The sequence below is a fragment of the Falco cherrug genome, chromosome 2 (genome assembly GCF_023634085.1).
Source record: "Falco cherrug isolate bFalChe1 chromosome 2, bFalChe1.pri, whole genome shotgun sequence".
Taxonomy (NCBI): domain Eukaryota; kingdom Metazoa; phylum Chordata; class Aves; order Falconiformes; family Falconidae; genus Falco; species Falco cherrug.
The window spans coordinates 12174609-12202073 of NC_073698.1; the positions used below are offsets into that span (position 1 = coordinate 12174609).

At 42.3% G+C, this 27465-nt stretch overlaps 2 protein-coding genes across 8 annotated transcripts; both read left to right on the plus strand.

Moving 5' to 3' along the window:
• The first annotated feature begins 5 nt into the window (after positions 1 to 5).
• Positions 6 to 12042, plus strand: C2H11orf54 (chromosome 2 C11orf54 homolog). 7 transcript variants are annotated; one of them, XM_055702391.1, is made up of 11 exons: positions 6 to 119; positions 1057 to 1142; positions 2230 to 2401; positions 2778 to 2901; positions 4928 to 5026; positions 5947 to 6020; positions 6809 to 6910; positions 7891 to 8067; positions 8815 to 8964; positions 9569 to 9685; positions 11753 to 12042. In XM_055702391.1, the coding sequence occupies exons 4-11, from the start codon at positions 2844 to 2846 to the stop codon at positions 11924 to 11926; spliced, it is 951 nt and encodes a 316-aa protein (XP_055558366.1). In that variant the 5' UTR covers positions 6 to 119; positions 1057 to 1142; positions 2230 to 2401; positions 2778 to 2843; the 3' UTR covers positions 11927 to 12042. The 7 variants fall into 7 exon arrangements, with proteins under 7 accessions (XP_055558366.1, XP_055558365.1, XP_055558364.1 ...); XM_027798989.2 differs by lacking the exon at positions 6 to 119 and adding an exon at positions 147 to 615; XM_055702390.1 differs by lacking the exon at positions 2230 to 2401 and having other exon boundaries at positions 1057 to 1159.
• A 380-nt stretch (positions 12043 to 12422) lies between these two features.
• On the plus strand, positions 12423 to 27360 carry MED17 (mediator complex subunit 17). Its single transcript, XM_027799002.2, has 12 exons — positions 12423 to 12715; positions 13062 to 13228; positions 13580 to 13799; positions 15948 to 16084; positions 16185 to 16269; positions 17400 to 17552; positions 19794 to 19924; positions 20969 to 21153; positions 21522 to 21659; positions 22654 to 22771; positions 24054 to 24213; positions 26153 to 27360. The coding sequence occupies exons 1-12, from the start codon at positions 12484 to 12486 to the stop codon at positions 26356 to 26358; spliced, it is 1932 nt and encodes a 643-aa protein (XP_027654803.2). The 5' UTR covers positions 12423 to 12483; the 3' UTR covers positions 26359 to 27360.
• Positions 27361 to 27465: the final 105 nt, after the last annotated feature.

Genomic DNA, 27465 nt, shown 5'->3' on the forward strand with positions numbered 1-27465 from the left:
AGGCTCGCGGCCCGGTGCCGGCGTCATCGCCATGCGGGGGGGGGGGCGGGGGGTGGTGCCCGGGGCCGGCCCTCGGCGGGGGCGGGCGGTGCCGCCGCGCAGCCCGGACGGCGGCGCAGGTACGTGCGGTCTGGCGCTAGCGGCGGCCGGGGATCGTCCGTCGGCGCTTTTGCAGGATCGGGCAGCGCGGGGCAGCTCCCGGCCGTCTGTCCCTTCAGCCGGCTCCCCGGCGGGGCTTCCCGCTCGGTGCGGGGCCGCCAGGAGCTGCGCGCTGCAGCGGCCGGCCTCTCCCTACCGCTGCCCTGCCGCTCCGCCCCGCTGCCGCCCAGGCTCCCCGAGCGGGCGGCTGCGGCCCGAGTACCCCCTGCTTCCTCTGGCAGCCCCGCCGGGTGCCGGGACAGCTTTAAGTGTTTCTTCGCTCCAGCGCTTTTCGCTGCCTCTTCCCGGCGGGCAGCGCCCCGCAGACCCCGCTCCCGCCCCGCTGCTGTTCGTGCCCGGCTCTTCCCCACATCCCAGCCGCTCGGCAGCCCCCGCCGGCCCGCAGCCGACCCCTGCCGCATACGGGATCGCCGTGCATCACCCCAGTCGAGGAACACAACCGCTCCGGGTGCATCTGTAAATGTTTAGCTCTTCTTGGTGTCATCGCTAATTTTTTCTCTCACTGACTGCCAGCTTCAATGTTTCCCTGGTATTTCTCCCCCCCGACTCATTAGACTGCCTATAACCTCTCCTTTCTGGCTTTTACCCCCCAAACTAGTCTTGGTTCAGGTTTTGATACTGGACAACCCACCACCCACCCCCATTAAGATCAAGGTTCCCATTTCATATGCATTTTCCTGTCCTTTGACTGCTCTCTCTGGTGTTTCCTTCCCACTTCAAAAAGTTACACTTTGAAAGTCTTTCAGATGTTGTTTCCCCCATTCCTGTTGCATTGTCTCAGGTCTAACAGTCTTATTGTCCCTTTAGCATTTGTGTTCTTTCTTTGAAAGTCTGTAGTAATCCAATGTCACTCCATCCCTCCATGATGGACCTTAATTGTCTGTTGTCTCCTTGCAGGTTCTCCTCTCCCAAACCACACCGGATCCCCTGTGAATGCTTGCAGTGGTGACTCAGGGATCTAGTTCTCTTTTGTGTCCTTCCTGGTAAGGACTACTGTCCAGTAAGCAGATCAGGTTTATTATGGTACATCATGCTTTACCCACAGCCTTTCCCTCCTTTCTTGATTGTGGGGAGCTGACTACTGTCCTTTAAACAGCAGGTGATGATGGCCTATATCTGAGCCTGCTTGTTTATCTGTGTCCGAGTCTTGCCTCTACCTTTTGCACAACAGCAGTTCTAGCCTGCCTTCTCAAGCCTGTTTCAGGACTTTTTCAACTGGTGTCTTGAGTGATGGCACAGCCTCCCTCCAGAGGTGGCAAAATGTTCTTGAGGAGATGAGGATCATCTAAAACAATGCTGCCAAAGCCATCTTCTTACCTTCTTGCTCAGACTAGTTACATGCTCTCTTGTGTTGGGTGCACACTTAAAGTCTTGGGGTATGATTCACGCCATCTGACAGCAGGCTTCTACCAGAGGCATAAAATCCAGCCTGTTACTTTCCTTTCCACAGCCAGAGGAGGGAGGGAGTCACCTGTGGAGATGTATAAGAACAACTAAGATGAGAATTACTATACATGGGTAGCTTTCTGCCTTTCTTTGCAGCTTGCTGACAGCAGTAATTTGGGGTGGCTGAACTCTGAGCTTAAAGACTTCAGTTAGGTGACTGCTATAATCTCCTGACTCTTTTTTCCACTGGGTTTTATTTTCCTTTATGCAGACTCAAGAGGCTGATGGTATAATGACAGTTACAAATTTTGACAATCATAAAAGCTAACATTTTTTAAAAATAGAAGCTGAAAGTATACATAAACAGCTAGCTTACATCACTGTCCTTCCTAACAAAAGCTCTGTCAGGTCTGGGATTGTAATTGGGTTTTTTGGCGTTTTCTTCCAAAGCCTGACATCTGGATAAGTGGGACCCATTTTCTTTTTCTGCTGTGTGCAGCAAGCATGTGCGTAAGCAGTTAATGATTGCTGTGGCTAATTTATAGGTAGTGTATGATTAGCTGTTTCTGCCCTGAGCTAGTGGTTTGCTCTAGTAGCAGTTTGCTGTTGCAAGGCTGACTGAAATATATTTTGTTTGCAAAGGGGTTCTTAAACTTACGTTCAAACAAAACCTTTTTGTTACAGGCTCCGTACCCATACAGAGCCTGATACTGCAGAATTTGCTGCTGCTGTTTTCTGTTTTGCTGCTAGCCTGTTCCCCTCTGGAAGGGGAAACATGCCCAGACTCAGTTGGACACAATGTCACAGTTGAGGTTGAAAGTCCACCATAACAAATGCTGGAAAAGTAAATATTAAGGTAGGGAAGACCTGAAGAGGCTGCTCATGTGCTCAGAAAAGCAGTTTTCTTGCAAAAATAAATTACGACTCCAGGCTTACAAAGGGCAGATAAATCTCCTGACCTGTCCTTTGAACAGCATAGAGTGTGTTTTGCCTACACCCAGTTGTAAGCTTGAAGGACTATCATATGTAATGATCTGAGCCAGCTGTAGAGCTGACGGACATCTTCCAAAGCACGTAAGAAAAGTAACATAAATATTGAAGCTGTTAGTCTTTCCTTTGATGGCAGAACTACAATTCTACTGTTGTTTATGTATTCTGGAGTGAAACTGAAAAATAAGTAACATATTGAAAACAGTCTGTTTTAATTGTTAAACTGTTACCCTTGTTGACAGATCAGTTGCTCCTACAGTGCGGCATATTGTAATTTCTTAACAGAAGAAATCAGCACTGATTAGGAAATGGCCAAAGTTGAAAGGTTTGCTTTTCACGTTCCAAGTCTGGAGGAGCTTGCTGGGGGTAAGTCACACAGTGTGTAACTTTTTACAAACTTATAATGTACTCTTCAAACTTAATCTTAAAGCTCTTATCAAAACCTTTCTACAGCTAGTACATGCAGAATGTTCATGCTCTTAACACACTGAGATGTAAAGAAAAGCACTATCTTTCTATGTGCTATTATTTCCTTAAAGCAAACAATGACTCCTTCCCCAAATCCCAGTAATATTTAGCACAGAGACTCTTAAATCCTTTAAAACTGTCTGCTGCATCTGCAGATTTGTGCACAGATTGTGAAAGTGTGACAATTACAGACTGACTTACTTACACATACAGGATTGTCTGTCCTCTACCCTCCAGTATTCCTTTCTTTTTCAGGACTACTCAAAACACAGCTGACAAGATGCAGTATAGCAAGTCCTCTTGCTTGAATGTAGTCGGGTCCTCTTTTGGTGATTGCCTTAGAACCAGGCTGCAGGAAACATTTTATTTAGTTTGTTTCCAAAGCCTTCACCAAACGTGCTCAGAATAACAGAATGGTTAAGGTTGGACAGGATTTGGTCCAACTCACCTCATGAGCTTCTTTCCTTGCCCTCGTAGAAAGGTGTTATTCCTTCGGGTAGTCTGTCTCCTGCAGCAGATGTACTAAAGCTTTTTTTGCTTTCAGAGAGGTCCTCAAGTTCAGTCTGTCAGCCTCCCAAGTCTCTATCAGTTTGACATCTCCATGCTTTAAGGAATTGTAGTCCCAGCAGTACCCCAGGTGGTTCTCAGTAGCTTTTGGGCTGGGCCAATAGGCCAGCACTGCTGTAGACCTGTGGGCTGTGCAGAGAACAGCAGGTACTTGCAGTAGAACAGCTTAAAACAGTAGCAGAAAAAATAGTATGAAGCAGAATTTTTTCTTCTTTTCCCCCCATCTGTCCTGAGGACCTCCTGTAAGCTGTGAATTATTTTTTTTTGCTGTTCAGCTTTTGAGCATAATTTGAGGGCTGTCTTTTTATTGTCCTTTTTCACTTGCCAGAAGGTACTGAGGGAGATTTAGAAACCTGCCAAATGCCTTCTACTGACCCTTGTGGTCAACAGCTTGGTAAATCTGCTCCCAAGAAGTAAGGTATGGCTGAAGTCCTGATTGGAGGAAACAAAGGCACAGGGAAGTCTTATGAGTGAATAAGGAACTGCCTGATTTGAGATCGCAGGCTGGATTTTCTGTTCCTTATTTTGAGACATCTGTTAAAGCAGACGCCCAGGCATGAAAGAACTTGGACCTTTTAACACCGTATTTAAAGAAGTGTATGTGAAGGCAATCCCACACTCAATTAAGATTTGGAAGTTGTTTCCAAACAGTCCACTTGTGTAAGTCAGAATCCTTGTTTGAGTGACTTTGTAGGTTCTAAGCCTAAAAACATTGATATGAAGTAAACCCAGAAGTTTAGATTTGGGACTGTTCATTGTCATCAGCGCCATTCATTACCTGTCTTGTACTGATGGTGGCACTCGCCAGAAAATCTCCACGTGAACTTAAACATGATGGGCAATATCCTGTGATAACAGAAATTTCCAGACAGCAGAGAGAATTTGAGATTATAATCAAGCTATTGCAAACAGTCTAGTTAATATATTTAAAGAACTGATTGTCACTTCAGCTAGAACTTACTTCCTCCTTTGCTCTTGCTTATTTGACCATGACTATAATTGTCTGCTCTTGTGAAGTAAAGACACTGCTGAATGTGGTTTAAGTTTACCCATGTTACTTCACATTGAGCTGCTCCTAGTAGCACCAGGAGAAGTTAGTTATTGTATTTCAGTTAAAAGTTTTTTAGAATTCTTAATTAATGTGGTAGCAAACAATTATCTGAACAAGCTTTTGTTCTACCTCAGGAAACAAGTGCCTAAAGACAGTAACATTTGAATAGAGTTAGAGTAAGCTTAAGTCCTTTAATGTGTCTTGCTGAAATAAAGCCTAAACAGGTATATTTATTGTTGTTAGTAACTTGTCAAACTCTTGGTACGTTTTTGTTGTCAATGACTCTGCCATTGTTTTTTATTATAGTTTTGCAGAAAGGGCTTAAAGAAAACTTTGCTGATGCTCAAGTCTCTGTTGTAGACTGTCCTGATCTGACTCAGGAACCCTTCAACTTTCCTGCTAAAGGTAACCTAGCGTTCCTGTCTTCCACTAAGACTTCTCCAGTTCTTTCTACCTGACCCTACTTGGTTTTGATCTTCCAAAGATGTTGGGAGAGCTTGAATTGTTTTTCAGGTAAAGAATAAGCATGAGAGGAGAGCTACATGTTATTTCTGGATTTGCTTCCTAGTCAGTGTGTGAACAAGGACAAGTCATTACAAGTACTTGTCATTTTTTTTTCTTAACCTATGATTGCAATACTCACTTATTTCACAAGCTTTATTTAGTGTACTGAAGAGGTTTTGAAATTAATTTGTTACCTTCCAGAAGGAGAAATTTTTTAGATCCATGCCAGTCACTATCTGAACCTAAGGAGTTGTGTTTCCATTAATTTTAAATTCTTGCCATTCACATTTGTCAGTGAAGTGAGACTGTCTTACTCTGAGTGGGATTAATCTTCTTTGACATCAACTGTCTGGAAGACAGATATGTCATCTTGTGCTCATCTGAGTTCCCTCTGTCATCAACGTAGTGAAAGAAACACCTCCAGAAGGTGGTTCATCCCTTTTTAAAATACTTGTCCTGAGACTTGGACATCCAGTTTTGCTGAAATTTTGCAAATGGAGTCCCAGTGAGGGTATCCACTTTGTGGCAAGGGCATCTTACTGGAGAACTGGCAAATGGTGGTTGTTGCCCTCTGTAATATATTTTTGTGCTTAGAGTATGTTAATTTTGCAACACGTTGCCTAGCATTAAATCCTTACGTGAATCATTTTAGAGCTTACTGTCCTTGTATTTCTTAATAGCGCACCACTTTTTTTGTAAGCATGCTAGGAAAATAGTATTCTCAGGGTGTTAGAAGTTTGAGGAACCGGTTAGACTGCATGCTCATTTTAAGATTATTAGGAAAAAATATTTTACTAAGCTAACTGGCTCTATTCTTCCAGGAATTTGCGGAAAACCTAGAATAGCAGATGTGGGAGGTGTTCCTTACCTCATACCTACTGTACAGAAAGAAAAAGTGAGTTTTTCCTGTAGCTGTGGAGATTAATACATTTGTCAAAATAAAAGCATTGTTGAAGTCTAAACAAAACTGAGGACTGATGGACAGTATAACATTCCACTTGTAAAACAGACTTACTTTTTAGTATTTTGTGAGGTTGATTTTGACATCTGTTAAACATAGACTATGTCACAAAATCTTACACATTGTAGCAAAAATAGCACATCATGGTTGATGGTTCATCTTCTCCTCCCCTGGGCTATAAGATAGTTTTGGAAACGCATCATCTGTGACAGGAGCAGTGGAAGGAACTACTAAACAAAGGACTTGTCTGCGTGTTACCATATGGCTTGCTGCATGCCTGTGGTTTCAAGACACAACCAGGCTTTTTTGTAAAAACTGTCTGTATTTGCATTGTCAGGCCAACACTGGATTCATATTACTGTCTTTTCCCAAAAAATACCATGCCTCCTTTCTGATGCTGCACTTGCATCTGTATCTACATGATATTCTGTTCCATTTTTCATTTTACACAAATATAAATTTCAGTAAGAACAGTAATTCAGTTTTGGGGTAAAATGGCAGGGGAACATATAGCCCATCTCTACTTTTTAGAAAACAAGTGGACTTGTACCCAGTTAGTTACTACTAAATGTTGTATTGTTCAGAAACTGTGTCCAACCGAATTATCTAAAATACTAAGGAAGGCATTGTGAATTAAATGCGTCCAGAGGTTACAGTGAACAGAATGACAATTCTTAATCGGAGCACCACACCAAAATCAAAGGATTGTTTCTCTTTTGCAGGTTTATGATCTAAATAAAGTTGCAAAAGATATAGAGCTTCCTGGAGCTTTCATTCTTGGAGCTGGAGCTGCTTCATCTAAGATTCTTGGAGTAAATGCTGAGGTCAGTAAATAAGTGTGATGGTTCTCGGTGAATCACGCAAGGATCATAATGGTAGAGCAGTATGCTGGGTATTTTGCATTTGCAACGAAATATTTAAGAAACACCGTTCATGCCAAAAGCACATAAAACACATTAGAAGGAGTTCAGGTGAGGGTCATCCACATACTATTGAGAAAATAAAGATTAATTTTTAACTTTTCATTCTCCAGGAAGCATGTGATTGCTTTGAAGCGTGCAAGAAACCTGATTTTTTTGTAACTGATTGACAAAGACCTGACCAGAGCTTTTGACGACAAGATTTAGAAATACTTGTCAAAGTTACTGGTAAAAGCCTTTTAAATACTCCCTGTCTTTTGCCCTCTTGGATAGCTTTGTTTTACAATTGTAAATTTTAAAGGTGCCACATACAAAATGATCATCTGCAGGAGAAGCAGGAGACAAAAAATACTGCCTGTGGAGTAGTTTGGTTAGTCAGAGTCTTTTCAAGCATAAACCTCTGGTCTTGCCATCTCCTTTTGATGCATTTATTGGCAGGTGAGATAGTCCATCTCAGCATTAAATTTGGGCCGCTTTAATAATGGTTGTTACTGTACACTGAGAAAGTATCGCATAAAATTCCAATACTTGCATGCAGGCCTAAGATCTCAATGGTTGGACTTTTTCTTCTGGTTTTCGTTTTTGAGTTAACACTAGCACTCATCTTCACATAATGTTAAATTTAACTGTCCAGAAAAAGTAGAACTGTTTTCTGGACTTTTCAATTACATTACAATATTAGTGCATTTTTCTTACCGGTACAGACCTCATCCTGAGAGTCAGAGCTGTGTGATGAAGGTGATTATTTCTTGGGATCATGGCCCAAAGCTTAAATTGCTCTTATGGGAGTTCTGTTCATTTGACTGACTCTTACATTTTCTTGACTGACTCTTACATGTTCTTATCGAGTTACTTGACTTATTCTTCCATGTTCTTTTTCTTAGCTTATCCCTATTGTTCAAACTAAGAGTGAAAAAAAGCCTGCTGTAAATGGGAGCTACATTGCTCAGATAAATCCTGCAGATAAAGGGTGCCTTCTTGAGAAGTACAGCAGTAAATACACTGACTGTGAGTTTGGGCTGTTGGCCAACCTTTACGCCAGTGAGGGCCAACCTGGTAAGGTACGTACTTGGATCAAAGGTGACTTTGCTTGTAGAGCTTTGTGGCTGAGGGGAAACTCATGTTTCAATGTTCTCCTGTCAGTTTTCTGTGGTAATAGTAAAGTAGTGATTCCATGAAAGAAATATCCAAACATAAGGAGCTGATGCTGTCAAATGAAGGGAAGAATTGGTGGAGACAGAGAGGCATTTGAATTTTTGAGGGATAAATATTAGTTTACTAAAACTTTGCCATCATACTTCATCCATCCAAATGCAGTCCAAACTAGCTGTGATTTAACATAACAGTTGTACAATGTACTTGTGTAAATCAGGTCTGGGCACTTGTCTAATTTTTTGTCGTTCTTCCCCTAACACAGCTAGCACAAAGAGGTGTTGGCAGAGCAGTCAAATACCTACTACTGCGTGGAAACCGAGCAACCTTCTCTACTTCCAGCAATTTCTTTGTAACAGAGTGGAAGCCAGCTGGTGGACAGAAAGGTGTTGCTTGTACCATTGTCTCATGTATTAGTAAATTACTTGCTGCCCAGCAGCCTTCACAGGCAAAGCCAGCACAACAAAAAGTCAGGAAAGAGAGTTGGTCAGGTAGTGGAAGGGTGCAAGTGGAGCAGCACTTGCAGGGAAACTCACATTTTCAAAAAGTAATCTTGGATTACTTGGAAGCTTGGAAGAATTTCAGAGAAGCTTTCACAGACCTTTGCAGACTGTTGGAGTGGGAGACAGCAATAACAAATTAACTTTATTCTCTAGGTCATTGAAGTGAAAGCCAATGGAAGAACTGGGGAACTCAACTTTGTGTCTTGTCTGAGACAAATTTTAGAGAAGCGCTATGGAGAAAAGCCGGTTGGGATGGGTGGTACATTTATCATTCAGAAGGGGAAAGCAAAGATTCACATTATGGTATGTTGTTCTCAATTCATACAAGTTTCTTCGTCCTTCTGGAAACAGAAGTATAAATCAGGGTGTAACATCTTAGTGCCTTGACTTTGTTTTGTATTTTTAAATGCATGTATAAATTGTTTAGGATAAGCCGTGTATTAAAAAGCTTTTATTTTTTTTACATTACATTACAACAAACATTACAAAACTGACGTTACAAAACTAGTGATGCTGTATTACTTGGCCTTGATCCTTTCTTTTGAAATCCATGAGCAGCTAAAGAGCTGTAGAACTATTGTAAAATGAATTGAAATTAAATACACGAACTGAGATGATACTTATCAGAAGCAATAGACTTTTCAAAAATAACTGAGCTTCTAAAATGTACCAAAAGGAGAACCCTCACTTCAGTAGTTCTCCCACTACTTGTGCAATGAAAGAATCAATATTCTGGTCGCTTCTGTTTCTGGCAGTAACACAGTAATGGGCACTGGTGAGCTTCTCTTAGTCAAGAAGAAATGTGAACAGAATAGTGGGAAGGGGAAAAGTGAAGGAAAACTGCTAGAGAAAAAGTATCTTGGTACAAGTGTCTTCCTTTCACTTATACAATTTACTTTTGCTTTAGCCTCCAGAATTTTCTGCCTGTACTCTGAACACTGACGAGGATGTGAATAACTGGCTCAAATTCTTTGAAATGAAAGCTCCACTGATTTGTCAGCCAGTAATAGTTTCCAGAGATCCAGTGAGTCTCTTTCTCATTTCTAAGTGTAAACGGAGAGGTAATAAATGTTGTCTTGGATGTGGTTTTCTTTTTAAAAACAGGTGTTTGTATATATTGTGTTAAACTCTTCCAGAGGTGGTATAATGAAATAGAAGCTTCTTATTTCTGTTGGTGGCTTGAACTGAGGCTAGGTCAATCTGTTCTGAAACCTAGTGGCTGTTTGTAGTGGATTGAACTTAACGGTTCAGTTCCAATTCCAGTGTGCAAGTGTGTGCCAAACCCAACAGCATAGTTTGCATTCAGTTCTGGTCACACCAGGAGAAATGTCCAGAGCATAGAAACTTGTTCAGCCCTGTGTTCATGTAGTTCACTTTCCTAAGAACTGTCTCTGCTAATGCTGTGTCGAAGTATGTGAAGCATGTGTCTCATAATTGCCAATGCAAATTAAAGTCTGCAAAGCCTCATGCTAGAAAGTTATCTAGCATCTTTCACAAGCACTAAATTCAACGGCAAACAGTTCAGGATAAAAACCAATCTGGTTTAAAAAGCCATTAGGATATTCATCATTAGGAAGATCATTTATTTAAAAGTAACCAGGAAACCGTGGATGAAAATGACTCTTTTATAAACAAAAGTATAGTCATAGGTTTTACAAAAAACATTTTTCAGTTAAATGAGACATGCTGTAGGCTTGGATATGTTCAAGGGTGTGACTTCATTGGTTGTTACGTGGCAGCCTTTGACCTATGGCTAAATTGTGTGCATCTTCCCACAATCAACTAGCGGGTACTCTGAACACACAGCCATCAACAGCTGCTCCACTCAGCACCAATGCAACTTGTGTAGTGGATGCAGCTGGGTTACTCCCATCTGTACCCACTGCAAGCTCAACAGCACTCAGCTAAGCCTATGGTTGTGGAGAAGTTTGAGGTCACTACAGAGACAGCAGTAGAAAATGGCATTCAAATGCCATGGCATTACTCAACAGTATCCTCTTGCAGCCCAGAAAACCAGTTGTATCCTGGGCTGCATCAAAAGAAGCATGGCCAGCAGGTCAGGGAAGGTGATTGTCCCCCTTGTGAGATCCCACGTGGAGTGTTGCGTGCAGCTCTGGGGCCCCAAGAAAGACATGGACCTGTTGGAGTGGGTCCAGAGGAGGAGTCCACAAAGATGATCAGAGGCTGGAGCACCTCTCCTGTGAGGACAGGCTGAGACAGTTGGGGTTGTTCAGCCTGGAGAAGAGAAGGCTCCAGGGAGACCTTATAGCAGCCTTTCAATACTTAAAAGGGGCTTATGAGAAAGATGGGGACAGACTTTTTAGTCGGGCCTGTAGCAATAGGACATGGGGGGATGTTTTTAAACTGAAAGAGGGGAGATTCAGACTAGATACAAGGAAAAATTTTTTTACGATGAGGGTAGGGAGACACTGACACATTGTCCAGAGAAGCAGATGCTTCATCCCTGGAAGTGTTCAAGGCCAGGCTGGATGGGGCTTTGAGCAACCTGTCTAGTTGAAGATGTCCCTGCCCATGGCAGGGAGGGTTGCAATTAGATAATCTTTAATGGTCTCTTCCAACCCAAACCATTCCATGATTCTATGCTTCTACAATATATAAAACTGGTGAGGGCAATCTTACAGTTTAGTATGCTGTTTGTTCTTTTATTAGTTGTTCTTCCCATTTTCATCTAAGCTGGCTCTCAAAATTGAAGTAGAGCGATAGTCACTTTATCACATGGCTCTGTGTCATTCAGTGCAAAGGGGTTCTGATTTCCCATATGGGTTCCTTGGTGTGACTGCTTTACTTAATCCCAATGGAGAGAAGGGAGGGAAGAAAAAAAACAAACAAAAAGGAAATCTCCAAGACTGGCAGCAAAAGTTGGGGGCTGTCAGGGTTACTGGATTCTTTTCTCTCTGATGTCCTACAGCAAAGCCTTGTGCAGTTCCTCGTTTTGCGTTACTAGTGTCACAAGCGTCTTGCGTATTTTCAGTGCTTCATGGTTGGAGCAGGCTCTCTAGGAGAGACCACCCCAGGACTTTTAAACACCATTCACATGAAAACGTCTTGATGGACCTTTCTCTGGTGACAGGGCTTTGACTTGCGTGTGGAGCACACCCACTGTTTCAGCCCCCACGGGGAAGGAGGGCACTACCACCAGGACACCAGCCCCGACAGCGTGCAGTACCTGGGCTACCTGCTGCCCGCCGAGCTGCTCTTCCGCATTGACAGGCCCCCGGAGACACACCTGGTCGGCAGAGACTGAAACCCAGAGGCTGTGTGGAAGGCTTTTTAATCTTTCTAAAATACACATGCTGATTTTTATAACGCTTTGAATTATGTGCATTTATCAGAGTCAAGAATAAACGTGAGAGCAGGCGACTGCTGGCTTCTTGCTTTTGTGAAAGGGACAAATTGGGAGCGTGCGTGTAATTGACATCGTTACGGCTCGGTTCAAACGGTAATTTCATTGCAGTATTATTAATTGTGGGTTGTTTTGTTGGGTTTTTTTTCCCCCGCTATTTGGTTCAGCTTCCTGCGTGGTTGTAGCTGGTCCGAATTTATGTTTAGGACGGGGCGTTAAGCTGACTTCTGGTCAAAAATGACGCCGTAGAAAACGGCAGCAGCTCGGAGCCAGCTCGCAGGTGTAACCCGGGCCGGGGTTTGCCTGCGACGGCAGAGGGCGAAGGAAGGCGGCAGCGGCAGCCAATCGCGGCAGCCGCGCCGGCCCCGCCCAGCGTCGGCCCCGCCCCCGCCCGGCACCCGTAGTTGGCGCGGGGGTCGCGCAGGCGGGCGGCAGCCGCGGTCGGAGGTCGCACCAAGATGGCGGGCGTGCCGGCGGTGCGCATCAGCATCGAGTCGGCGTGCGAGAAGCAGGTGCAGGAGGTGGGGCTGGATGGCAGCGAGACCTACCTGCAGCCGCTCTCCATGTCCCAGAACCTGGCGCGCCTGGCGCAGCGCATCGACTTCAGCCAGGGCTCCGGCTCCGAGGAGGACGAGCCGGGTTCGGCGGGCCGCGCCTGGGCCGAGCCGGGCGAGGCGGAGGATGAGGAAGGTGAGGGGCGGCGGGCTCGCGGCGCCCTGTCAGGCGGCCCGGCCTCGGGCCTGGGCTCCCCAGCCGGGCTGCGGCCGACGCAAGCCTGCAGCTCCGCAGGCGCTCGGGCCTGCCCTGCCCTGCCCTGCCTTCCCTGTGGATCCCCAGGGCTGGCCGCGGGTCGGGCCGGGACACTCGGGATGGAGCCCCAGCAAACTGCAGCGGTAGAGTTGGGAAAGGACGGATCCAGCTGTCCTGCAGTTACGTTGTCCTTCATGCTGCGATGGCCTCCCTGTGGTTTAAGAATGAGCCTTACACTGTATTTCTTTATAATCCTTTGCTTTCCTTTTTTAAATTTCATTTTTAGGGTTGGTAAAATTTCAGCCATCCCTCTGGCCTTGGGATTCAGTGAGGAACAACTTAAGAAGTGCCTTGACTGAGATGTGTGTGCTGTATGATGTTCTTAGCATTGTGAAGGATAAAAAGTTCATGACTCTAGATCCAGTTGTGCAGGATCCGCTCCCTCAAAAACAGGTATATTGTGCCTGTTTCTGTAGTTTGTACATCTTGATGCTAAAGATTTATTTCATTGGATTTCTTTGCTTATGATACATAGAAGATTTAGTAAAATATTCCTTGTGATGTGCTGGTACAGTGCTTTATGGGTAAGGCTGAGGATGGGAGGTCAGGCTGATTTCAAAGGCCTCTTTACTGAGGCTGTAAGTTAAAATGCTACTTTTGGCTATAGTGCTGGTTTGAAAGTAATTCTAAATAAGTTACTAAACATCCAGCAAAACCAAGTTAGTAGTCAGTGACAATTAGTTTCCATTAATACGAACTATTTGAAGAATTAAGATGCAAGTAGCTTTTTCTCTTTGTTATTAGAATCCTCAGTTTCTACAGTTGATTTCAAAAAAGAAGTCATTAGCTGGAGCAGCTCAAATCCTCTTGAAAGGTGCAGAAAGATTATCCAAATCGGTTGCAGAAAACCAGGAAAATAAGCGACAAAGAGACTTCAACTCTGAACTGCTAAGATTGAGGCAACACTGGAAGCTGAGGAAAGTGGGAGACAAAATTCTTGGTGATCTGAGCTACAGAAGTGCAGGTAAACAGCTGGGTCTTGTTTTTCTCAAGAATGGATATTTATATGATTTTTATTTTTTTTGTAACTGGAGAAACAGATGGAAGATCTCTAATAGTTAATATACTTTAATAAAAGTTTATTGTAATTATGAGACAGGACTGTGTAGGATTCTAGTAAAGATTGCTTTACAGAAACTATTTGGCATTGACAGTGTAGTTGATCAGTTGACAGGTAGACCTTGTAAATCTCTGTCTTTTCTCTACACTTGAGCTGTAAACATTTAAAAGAAAATTGAGGAGTGTGTTGCATTTTCCACTGAGTGAAGATCATAGAATTGTAGAATATCTCAAGTTGGAAGGGACTCATAAGGATCATTGCATCTTAGTCCTTTGAGGAGCAGAGAGTTATCTAAAACAAAACCATATGACTAAAGAGCGTAGTCTTAGATTTATTATACCTGTTATTCCTATACTTGTGAGAAACGATACTAAGAATATGCATTATTTCATGGATTACAGTAAGAGAGGATAGCCAGCCCAGAGCTAGAGTCAATTGCAGAGTGAAAAAGCGAATACGGAATCTCACAAGACAGATACAAAGCAGGCATTTGAACTGGTTATATTGGGCTCCTTTTGTCATCAGTGAAGGAGAGGAAGGCCAAGTTTAGGGTTATTCATCTTTTGTTCATGAAGAAGCTGTAGCTGTAACCCAAAATACATCTCTCTTTGGATGATGCATCCTAAACTAGACGAACCATGCCCTGAATGTAAAAATGCAGCTAGGACAGATGTGGGCATCTGCTTTTATCAGTCCCACCTGAATGGTTGGCTGTATGGTTGTTTATTACAGACAGAACTTTGTCATAGTTTTAAGACTGTAAGCCAAACATCATCAGTGTTCCTTTAAATCCATAAGGATGCTGCCCCTTAAGCTACTTGCTTGCAAAACTTCAGGCAGTTAAATTTTTGTCTTGTTTTAAATAATTATATTTTTTTTTTTAGCTTTTTCCCTGCATCTACTGAATCTACTGACACCATTTTGAAACACACGTTGGAGGACTGTGGTGGTTTGAGCTTGGCTGCATGCCAGGTACCCACCAAAGCCACTCTCATGACTCCCCTCCTCAACTGCATGGGGAGAGAAAATGTAACTTGTGGGTTGAGATAAGGACAGAAAGATCACTCAGCAGTTACTGTCACAGGCAAACCAGACTTGACTTGGGAAGTTAATTTATCACCATGCAAATCAGAGTAGGATAATAAGAACTAAAAATCAAAACTTAAAAACCCCTTCCCCCTACCCCTCCCTTCTTCTAGGGCTCAGCTTCGCTCCTGATTTCTCTGCCTCCTCCCTCTGAGTGGCGCAGGGGTACGGGGAATGGGGCTGCAGTCAGCGCATCACACGCTGTCTCTGCTGCTCCTTCCTCCTCACACTCTGCCCCTGCTCCAGCGTGGGGTCCCTCCCATGGGAGACTTCTCCATAAACTTCTCCAACGTGAGTCCTTCCCGGAGGCTGCAGTTCTTTCATTAACTGCTCCATCATGGGTCCCTCGTGGGGTCACAAGTTCTGCCAGCAAACCTGCTCCAGCATGGGGTCATCCACAGGCTGCAGGTGGATAGCCTGCCTCACCATGGTCTTCACCATGGGCTGCTGGGGAATCTCTGCTCCGGCGCCTGGACCGTGTCCTGGCCTTCCTTCTGCACTGATCAGGGGGTCTGCAGGGCTGCTGCTCTCCCATACTCTCACTCCTCTCTTCCGCTGCAATTTTGTGTTGTGCAGACTTTTTTTTTTTTTTTTAATCCCCTTCTTAAATATGCTATCCCAGAGGCACTACCACTGTTGCTGATGGGCTCGATCTCAGCCAGGGCAGGTCTGTCTTGGAGCTGGCTGGCATTGGGTCTGTCAGACACAGGGGAAGCTTCCAACAGCTTCTCACAGAACCCCTCCGCTACCAGAACCTTGCCACGCAAACCCACTACAAGGACGGAGATGCTGATGTGCTGAAATGCACTTTATAATTTACCTGAAGAAGTCATTAAGAAATTTGAGTCAAACACAGCTAGGGAGGTTTGGAGACTTAGAAATACATATTCTTCCAGAACAGATGTATAAGCTTCATTATTTGGAGACGATGCTTTATATGTAGTATGTTTGTGCTTCCTTTCTTAGGCTCCCTTTTTCTTCATCATGGCACATTTGAGGTGATAAAGAACACTGACATTGACCTGGATAAAAAGATACCTGAGGATTACTGTCCTTTGGATGTTCAAATTCCAAGTGATTTAGAGGGGTCAGCCTATATCAAGGTAAGCCAGAGAAACTCTGATAATGTAGTGTGGGTTTTGGTTTATTTGTGTGCTTGCAACAAAGAATAATTATCAAATAATTTCACCTCTTTTCACCTAGGTTTCTATTCAGAAACAAGCTCCAGACATTGGTGACCTTGGGACAGTCAATCTCTTTAAAAGACCCATGCCAAAATCAAAACCAGGTATAAGTAGCTATATGTTGTTTTTTGAGCACGTTCTCAAGAAATGGGTTTGTATATGATGATTTATTTGAAAATTTTAGCTAATAGCTGGAAAGTGAGCAGGAATATTATTATTTAAACTGAAATTTTCTGTTTAGATGCTGCTTGGGCTTTGGAAACACGGTGCTTTCAAAGTATGCTCCTTCGTTTTTTTGATATGTGCTCACTTGGTTTCTGAAACAAAATTACTAGGATTTTATTTATAAGTGTTCTGGAGTGCCTTTTGTTAGTCATTAAAAGTTTGAGCACATAACTGAAAGTAAACCAAGGTATTGTGTTTCAGCCAGTTGTATCCCGTTAGTTCAGTTAAGCTGAATGACTGACTGTTCAGTCTTAACTTTGCCCAAAATGCATCACTTGATTGCGTGACTCCTGTGTTTTCTCTGGATCTGAAGCTGCTGGCAGTATGTGCATTAACTATCATCAGCTCACCTGGCACATAGTAGAGTGATTCATTTGATATGTGCTAGTATGTGAGGCTGTAAACCTTTGGGATTAAAAAATCATCCTTTACTCTTCAGGGTTGAAAAGAACTGGCAGGATTTTATTTTGCAGTGGTCTGTGACGCAGGTGCTTGAGCTGTCTTGAACAGAGACAGCATGCTGTACTATGTAGATGTTTCATATGGTATTCAGGGTACAGTACAGAGCTTGTGTGCTTACTCAGACCAGAGTATTCCAAGAATTTTTGGCCCATAAATCCCATGAAAGCACATATGTGAACTTAATATCATTTGGTGGATCATTGTAGAGTGAATTTAATAAAGCTAGAAGTATCACTGAAAGTAAATTGCAACTTAAGAAGCAGAGGTTCATAAGCAGAGTTCATAAAAGGCCTGGTAATGTAATAGACAGTTCCAGAAGGGAGTTGCAATTCACAATACACATATATGTAAGATTAGAGTAAAATGCATTAGTGTTGTCTTAAAGTGCTTGCTTAACTGAGATAAAAATCTGAAAATACTCAATTTGGATAGAAGATACTGACAACCTTATCTTAGCAATTACTCATAGCTACTGCGCAGTATCCAAACGAAACGGTAGCTTCTCTTTACTCTGTCCTTCTGCAAAGGTTTGATACATGTTTTCCAGGTTCTCCACACTGGCAGACGAAGTTGGAGACTGCACAGAATGTTCTTTTATGTAAAGAAATTTTTGCCCAGCTGTCACGAGAAGCTGTTCAAATTAAGTCACAAATTCCTCATATTGTTGTGAAAAATCAGATAATCTCCCAGCCTTTCCCAGGTAGGAAACTTTTTAAGACTTATTAACCTATGCTTATTTGCTTAAACATGAACTTCTGATTGATGTACAACACACACCCCTCCTTGTTTTTCGAAGATTTTGAAAAACAAATTCTGAGAACTTGAGTTTTGCTTGCTAATTATAGAATCATTCAACTACTGCACTTTAGTGACCAATTTACGTTTTATTGTGTGGATTTTGGATTTGTTTTCTTTGTGATTATGTTTTTTGTGAGTAGCACTTAAAGCTGTCAACTGTAATGCCATGTGCACATTGCAGCTTGGAGCTGTGTGTAAGTCATTGCTCCTGAATTGCAAGCAGGTGAAACTTAAGACTTGAGTTAATGGGTCTTCAGAAGAACAGAGGCTAATGCTCTGCAGTGAGGATACTTAAACAGCGTGAGCATGGCTCAGAGTTGCCTGGTGAATCCTCTGTTCTTACAAAGGGTACATGACTGATGAGATCATGTGAAGAATATATATGATGGTAAATCATTCCTTCCTTGGGGAAGGAATGGCGTCCTGGGAACTCTTCTTTCTGGGTGGGATCAAGTCATAGAAACCAGTGTGAAATGCACAGAGTTAATAGTTGGCCCGTCAACACTTCAGTGAATCATAGAATGGTTTGCGTTGGAAGGGACCTCAAAAGATCCCTCTAGTTCTGACCCAGCTGCCACAGGCAGGGACACCTTCCTCTACACCAGGTTGCTCAAAGCCCCATCCAGCCTGGCCTTGGAACACTTCCATCTGTAGCTTCTCTGGGCAACCTGTTCCAGTACCTCTTCACTCTCACAGTAAAATTTCTTCCGAATATCTAATCTAAGTGGACCCTTTTTTAGTTTAAAGCTGTTTCCCCTTGTCCTATTGCTACAGGCCCTACTAAAAAGTCTGTCCCCATCTTTCTTATAAGCCCCCTTTAAGTATTGAAGGGCTGCTATAAGGTCTCCCCGGAACCTTCTCTGCAGACTGAACACCCCCAATTGTCTCAGCCTGGCTTCACAGGAGAGGTGCTCCAGCCTCTGATCATCTTTGTGGCCTCCTCTGGACCTGCTCCAACAGGTCCATTTCCTTCTAATGTTGGGGGCTCCAGAGCTGAATGCAGTATTCAAGGTGGGGTCTCCTGAAAGTGGAGTAGAGGGGGAGAATCGCCTTCAGCCTGCTGGCCACACTTCTTTTGATACAGCCCAGGATGCAGTTGGCTTTCTGGGCTGCAAGTGCATGTTGTAAGGCCATGTTGAGCTCTTCATCCACCAATAGCTCCAAGTCCTTTTCCTCAGGGCTGTTCTCAAATCCCTTTGTCCCCCAGCCTATATTGATACGACGGGTTGCCCTGACCCAGGTGAAGGGTGCACTTGGCCTTGTTGAACTTCATGAGGTTTGCATGGGCCCACCTCTCCAGCCTGTCAAGGTCTCTCTGGATGGCATCACTTCCCTCCAGCATGTTGACTGTACCACACAGCTTGGTGTGATTGGTAAACTTGGTGAGGGTGCACTTGATCTCACGGGCCATGTCACTGACTTAGATGTTGAACAGCGCTGGTCCCAATACTGATCCCTGAGGAACACCACTAGTCACTTGGGCATTGAGCCATTTCCCACAACTCTGAGTGTGACCATCCAACCAATTCCTTATTCGCTGAGTGGTCTGTCCAACAAATCAAAGTCTCTCCAGTTCAGAGACAAGGATGTCATGTAGGACAGTGTCAGATGGTTTGCATAAGTCCAGGTAGATGACATCAGTCTCTCTTCCCTTATCCACCAACACTAACCCCGTCGTAGAAGGCTACCAGATTTGTCGGGCATGATTTTCCCATAGTGAAGCCATGCTGGCTGTCCCCAGCGTCCTCCTTATTTTCCCTGTGCCTTAGCATAGTTTCCAGGAGGATCTGCTCCATGGTCTTGCCAGGTACAGAGGTGAGACTGACCAGCCTGTGGTTCCCTGGGTCTTCCTTTTTTCCCTTTTTAAAAAGGGGGTTATGTTTCCCCTTTTCCAGTCAGTGGGAACTGGACTGCAATGACTTCTCAGATAGGATGGAGTCAGTGACTTAGTGAGTAACAAGTCCACTTGCCTTTGGTGCTTTGCTCTCCGGCATCATCACCCTCTTATTTTTCTCTAATACAGTGAATACTGGTTGTAAAACTACTGACTATAAAACGTGAAGAAAACTGGTTCTTAGTAGCCTCCTTGAAAATGTTTAGTGTCCTCATTTTTTAATATTTTTTTTTAATCTGCTTTGTACAGGTTTGCAGTTGTCTATTTCTCTGTGTCACTCTTCCAACGACAAAAAATCACAGAAGTCTGCTTCTGAAAAACAGAATCCAGAAGATCATCTCTATGTTCTGGAACATAATTTGCATCAACTTATCAGAGAGGTAATGCATTTATGGTCAAGTACTAAAGAGGTTTTGGGCTTTTGTTCAGTCTTCTACAGTGTGCGGCACTTTGTGACAACAGAGTGCCACTAGAGGCCAGTCACTTTCTATCCATTTGTGTAAGGCAACCTATCATTCAGTTTGTGTGTATAGGTAGGTAGGGATGCTTCCATGGAATGCTAGTTCTTTACTTAACCTCAAGCCCAGCTGCTCACTTCAGCAAAGTCGTGCAAGGTTTTTTTCCAGTACAGCTTATCAGTCTCCCTTTCTCCTTTGTGTCTAATCAGTCCTTATCAAGTACTTCAAGTGAGCATCTGTTCAGACTGTACTCCCTTGAAGAAAGAACAGTCAGTTACCATAATAACTTTGCTTGAGGTCCACTCCTCCTTCGGTGTTTTAGATTCTAGCAGAAGGACTTGGGATAGAAGGTTGAGGTTGTGTCTGTTCAGGAAAGGAACACAATTTTAGATGTCTAAGCAGTTTTGAAACTGTGTTTCAGAGAGTGTTCATCTCCTTAGAGCATGGCTTTGCAAGTCATGCAGTCGTGTGGAATAGTCCAGTGTTTTAAACACTGAACTAGGTTTCTTGAAGCTTTGGTTCAGTTCCCAGCTCTGTTACGAATTTCCTTTCTTGACTTTGAACAAGTTGATGAATCTTTTTGAACCTCAGTTTTTTTATCTCTCAAATGCTTCCTTTATTTTTGTTTGACTGTTCTATCTCCAGAGATGTATACAAGGCAGACTTCTTAGTAAGAGCTACTGCTGTACTACCAAATTTTTGTTAGCTAGGACTTTTGTTGTTGTTGTTGTTGTTGTTTAAATCACTTTCCATAGGGTTTGAAAGACCTGCATAAACAGGGGAGGCAACGTGTGAGTGTAAAGCTGGCTTTAAAGTGCTGTCAAGTCTATAAAGTAAAAAAAGTTGCACTTTTTCAAAATATGTACACTTAAATCCGATATGAAGCAGCATATTGTCGTATACATACTATTTCTTGCAGATACATTGTTGGTCACTTCATTTTATATCATCTCTTGTTTATTGCAGTGTCACAAGCAAACCCTGAGCTCAACAGTGATGCCGCATCCAGCTAGTGCACCTTTTGGCCATAAGAGAATGAGACTTGCAGGACCCCAGGCTTTTGATAAAAATGATATCAGTTCTTTACAGGCAAATGAAGGACTTCTGGAAAAGATAATAAAGCAGGCAAAACATATCTTTTTGAGACGCAGGTAGGTCACAAGCTATTCTTGTTAAAGTTACAGTATGGTGTACTATTATGTAGAATACAATTGATCTTTTTTCACTGTTCTTAAAACTAGCTGCTTCCTCTTTCACTGTTAAAATAGTCTTTAAGTACTAAGAACTGATAACATATCAAGAAATATGAGCAAACAACACTCACTAGTAAAAAATAAAAAGGAAAAATCAAAGTTCTTCAAGATCTCTGTGATAGTTATGTAGGCTGCTGATAATGGTCCCTACTTTTCTTAAACTACGTAAATCTTTTTTAGTATTCTTTGCTGCGCAGTATCTTTAAACAAGATAGCAGCACAAACTGTCTAGATTATTGTGCATGGAGTATATCTTTATCTTCTAGAACTGCTCGAACCATTGACAGTCTGGCTAGTCGTATTGAGGATCCTCAGATTCAGGCCCACTGGTCCAATATAAATGACGTTTATGAATCCAGTGTTAAAGTTCTAATAACTTCTCAAGGATATGAACAGATATGCAAGTAAGTATGAAAATGCACGTATCTTTCTAGCTGTAGAAGCATACAGCGGTGGCAGAGTGTATTCAAGTTGTGGTTTTACAGGTTTGGATTATCTTCAGGCAGACAAATAGGAGCCCATTATTTGGGTGGGTTTGTTTCTCTGAGTTGTGGGGGAGCGGTCACCCTAACAAAACTCTTCACCCTCTTTACACTTTAATGAAGAAACTTAATAAGTAATTAACTAGCACAGTTTCCTGTCAAAGGAATTGAAGGTCAAAGTGGCCATTTAAGGGGGCATTTACTTTGGACAGAGATAGCCAAATACAGAGTATTGTTGCATATGCTGGATTCTGCACTTCCAGTCTGGTCAAGGAGAGCTCAGTCCGAGCTTGGTTGTATAGGTACTGAAACGTGGAACTCGCATAATTCATGCTATTAGTTATGCACATTGTCATCAGAATAAGAGATTTCATGTTCCAGAAATGAATGTCTGCATGCTGACCAGCAGTGAATTAACTAATGTGTTAACAGTGGATGACCCAGTTGTTTTTTCTGTTTTGAGCAGTCCTCTCTGGCTGTGTCCATAGTGTGGAGCAGACTGCAGTCATTGGTGCAATTCACAGTCTCAGTTTCAGAGTACATACGCTGTCCAAGTCTTGGCTGTAGGATAGAGCAGGCCCTGTGTACACACCATTTTCCTCTGCGCTCCTGGAAGGAAACTTGGGCACAGTGGCAGGCAGGGAGCTGTGAGGCAGCTCAGGAGATTCCTTGACCTGAACAAGCAGTGGACCTGGTCTGGGAACTTGCCCCAGAGTATGTCTCCTGCAGTAGAGGGAGCTGTTGTGGTGAGCAATGAAATGGAAATGTTTCGAGTTACTGTTGTATTCTATAGTCTTTGTACCATCTTCGTCTTAGAGTTCTTGTCAGGGAAGGGGAGGGATTCTGTGTTCTTTAGTTTCCTGTTTTCTTAGGTGTTGTCATGCATTTTGAATAAATGTGCATCTTGTCTTCAAAGATCCATTCAACTACAGCTGAACATCGGAGTTGAACAGATCAGAGTCGTGCATAGAGATGGAAGAGTTATTACATTGTCTCATCAAGAACAAGAACTGCAGGATTTCCTTTTATCTCAGGTAGACTCATATATATTAATCTTCCCTTTCTTACATTGTTTGGGAAACAAGAAGTTAGAATCTCACCTTTATGTAGAAAATGTTAGATAACTTCAAATAAAGATAGTGAAAATAGGAAGGTGGATGACTGAATTTTTCCATATGTTTGTATAGTGACTTTAGCAACTGTTACTGAAATATAATGCCAGTTCTTGCTACGGTCAGTAGTAATAATAATTTTTTCCCTCCTGTTTAAAATACATTTCTTTATGCTACTCATGGGAGCGCTAAGATTTTTGCTTACTTCAGAACAAGTCAGTGAGAGTCATGACAGACAGGAAGGTATTCAATATATGAAACTTACTGTAACCAAGTCCTGTCTGGAGTAGAGATCTTAACGAGCCCACAATTACTGCCATTTCAACATTGTCTTGTTAGTGTTTACTTTGCATCAGCTATTACTAAATCAGCTGATACTTGAATGAACTGTGTTTTCTTAATTGCTTAGAGCAAGCTGCTGGTTTTAGTCAGAAGTGACAGTCTCCTTACTATGCATTATAAATAGTCAAAATACAGGTCTTTAATAAAGTGGTTGGCCTGTTGCAGTTATACGAAACTGCACGACACAGAAAACAAGTTGAAACAGATTCTGCTGAGGGTATCTCTTTTTGGTCAAGTGTTTTCAGACTTGTTCACAGAGAACTGCTGAACAGTACCTCCTTGTTGCAAGTGTTAAGTCATGATACACAAAACCAAGTGCATTTAAACCTTTAAGCTGTTAAAGCCCAGTGTTTACACTTGAGCATTAATGGAAATAATCATGCCTCTGAACTTCAACTTTTTTTTCCCTGAGTTTGCTATGTTAATACTTTTACAGATTTTATATATTTTACAGCAGAAGTCTTATTTCCATTCAAAGAAAGGATTATTTCAAAATCCTATTTGTATCACTTGAATCAGTTCTTGAGACCCAAGTAAAGGGTTTTGTATATTGAAAACAATACTTAAATAAAATGCATAAATCCATATACCTATGAAAACTAGCTGCATGGTGTGCTTAGTACAGTGGTCTTCTCTGTCTGCAAAGTAACTGGTCTAAATTCAAATAACACAAAGCTCAACTAGTACTTACATAGCGTATATGTTAAAAAAAAGTTCCTGTGAAACTAAAGAACTTATGAAGCAAAGTCACTTTTATAAAAGTAACTGCAGCAGAATTCAAAAAACTTGGTAAAACCAGTAAGCAATTCTTTCGGTGGTGTGCAAATATTGAACAGAAGATGAACCTTTTGTTTTCTTTCAGATGTCACAGCACCAAGTACATGCAGTTCAGCAGCTTGCAAAAGTTATGGGATGGCACGTGCTGAGTTTTAGTAATCATGTTGGTCTGGGGCCGGTGGAGAGTATTGGTAATGCATCAGCAATAACTGTAGCATCGCCAAATGGAGACTATGCCATTTCAGGTAGTGTTTTCTATTGCAAATGTATGGAAATTCTTAAAATTCTTAAGCGAATTCTGCAGGCTTTGTAAGTCTCTTTCTGAGGTACTCTCTAGACTTTTATAGAATAATGTCAATTTATAGCAAAATATTCTAGAAAAAAAATCTTTTTTGTGTGTGGAATTGACACCTAAATAGAATTAATGCTTTGTCCAGTAAACCACTTAATATGTCTGGTTTAATTTACCCAGGCTTGAATATATTTCTTAGAATAGAAAAATAGATTACAGAAACCGTCAGGGTTCTGAGAGAAGGGAACAAGGCAAACAAGATCACAACTCGGGACCAGTGTTTGGTCCCTTCAGGAATCTTCTTGGAAGAAATCTATAGGATACCATCCTATGGGATGGAAAGGAAAGGGGTCTAAGAGAGCTGCTTGATTATCCCTTTCAAGGATCACCTCTTTCAGGCTCAAGAATGGTCATTCCTATGTGCCAGGAAGTTGTACAAAGGTGACGGAATATCTGTGTGGATGAGCAAGGAGCTCATAACTAAGCTTATGACATAAAAAAGGAGACTGCAAGAGATAACAAGCAGGACCAATTGAGCTGGGAGGAAGATTGATAAGACTGTCCAAGAATGTATTGATGGGGATAGGAAAGCTAAATCCATTTTGAGTTGAATCTGGTGAGGGACATACAGGGCAGCAAGAAGATCTTCAACAGGTACGTCAGCAGCAAAAGGAAGACTAGGGAAATGTGGGCCTGCTGTTAAGTGGAGAGAGGACCTGGTGGCATAGGACATGAAGGCCAAGATACCTGGTGCCGTCTTTGCTTTGGTCTTAAGACTCGCCTTCAGGAATCTCAGGTTCCTGAGACCATGAGAAATCTTGGAGCAAAGAAGACTTACCCTCAGGAGCAGAGGATCGAGTTAGAGAACCTTTGAATAAGCTAGATGTTAGAGAACCTTTGAATAAGCTAGATGTTAGAGAACCTTTGAATAAGCTAGACGTACACAAATTCATGGGACCAGGTGGGGTGTACCCGTAAGTGCTGAGGGAGTTCGCTGATGTCATTGTAAGGCCACTCTTGATCATCTTTGAAAGGTTGTGGTAAACAGAAAGGATTCCTGAGGACTAGGAGAAGGCAGATGTCACATCCTGTATCTGAGAAGGAGAACGCTACAGTCTGGTCAGCCTCATTGCAGTTATCATGAAGATGAGGCAAAAAACCAGTCTTGGAAGCAGTTTCCAAACATATTAAGGAGAAGAACATGATGGAGAGTAGTCAGCATTGATTTTTTGACAGAGAAATTATGTTCAATCAGCTTGATAGCCCTCTCTTTGTAGAAGGCTGCCTTGTTAGGTGAGGGGAAAGCGACGCGTTACCTCCCTAACTGCTTATTTCAAAACCAAACTTGCACAAACCGCCGCTACCACCCAACATCAAAACACACAAACCCATCCAAACCTACAGAACAGCATCACCCTTCCACCAATCTTGCAGAATTATGTAATTAAAAGCAACAGCTATCCTGAGTGACTTAATTCCTGTCTGTTTAAGAAAAATCCACTAGAAACAATGCCCTTTGATCACATTTTCCAGCAGAATGGTGGGGAATCCATCCAAGATAACAACTGGCAAAAAAACCCCTTTACCCTTCCTGGCATCGTTGGAAAAAATTAAATGCATTTTTAAGGTGTACATTTGGGGGTGTGTTGTCAAATTTTCTCTGCTTTGCTCTAAGCAAGAACATGCAGTGCTGAAACAACAAAATCATAGAGAAGTAGGAGAAAAGGGAGAGTTAAAAGAGAAAAACTTTTTTTAAAAAGTAATTTCCCTTGTTTGCTTTGAGCATGTTTGGAATTGAGTAGGAGTAATGTATAACATACAGGAGGAAGGATATTTAATATGAGGAATTCAAACAGTGCAAAAATGCTCATAAAACTCTCTGTTTGTCACAGTACGTAATGGTCCAGAAAGTGGCAGCAAAGTTATGGTTCAGTTTCCACGGAGCCAGTGCAAGGATCTCCCCAAAGGTGATGTACTGCAAGACAACAAGTGGAATCACCTTCGAGGGCCATTCAAGGAAGTGCAGTGGAATAAAATGGAAGGGCGTAACTTTGTGTATAAAATGGAACTCCTCATGGCCGCCCTAACTCCGTGCTAATAATCCGTCATTGCTGTGCTGCAAACCATCACTGCCTGTGCAGCACAAGGAAATGGAACCTATGGGGCAATACGAGAAAGCAAACCCGAATTTATTTCCTGTAAAGATATGTCCGTTGTGTTTGTAAAACTTTTTTTCAATGACATGAAGTACAACTTTCTGAAAAAGTTCCTTTCAGCTGTATCTTTGCAGATTGCTCTAGCTAAAGTAACATAACTAATTAATGTATTTTTCTTTTATAAAATTAAATTCAGTACTCCTTTGCTACATGAAAGGTGTCTGCTCAGACTCATTCCCTTTCCCCTCGTGCCCCTACTTTTTCTTAATAGATCTTTGCAAGTATTTCTGAAAGATGAAAATTAATATAATTGAATTGTGTTATCAATAAGCTTTTTAGTGGCTTGTACCACAGGGAATGGCTATCCTTGTGGAAGCTAATGGTCTTGTTTGATGAGAACTGGGACAGCAGAGGAGAAGCAGACCTCTCTTGTCAAGAATTAAGGCTAAACAAAATGTAAGAAGAACAGTCTTCAGTGTGTGACATTCTTGAGTTAGAATTTTGTTTGTACATTGATGTGGCTTGTGGGTGACCCATTTCTTTTTGAGAGAGGTATTTACTTAGCAATCTGTTTGAGAGTGTTACAAAGTCCCAGCTTGTGGCAAATGTCTTTCCCATGGCTATAGATGAGCCTACGTGGTGTTGGTTACTTTGCTTGTGTTTTATGTCCTTGTTTTTTGCAAGCATGTAGAAGAAAGGGTCTTGGTTTGCTTGCAAAGTTCTGACAATTTGAGTTTGTGGGTGACTTGTGTAAATTTGTGTCTGGATAGAAGGAGGTAACTCTCATGCAATAGACCTTGGATCTCCACACTTGTGCTGTTCTTCCACCCCCCACCCCTGGCACGGTCCCTCATTATCATCCAGGGAAACAATAATATTCTCATGAAGATCAGTTCTTTTGAGGTTGGTTTTTTTTTAAATAAAAAATCATGGTTTTGTCTTTTTGTGGTTGTAATTGTACCCTTCTTGAAGCTTCTAGTAAGGTGTTGCACAAAGCTTTTCTATTGTTTGATGATTAATTGCTAAAGGACTTTTTGAAACCTGTCTGT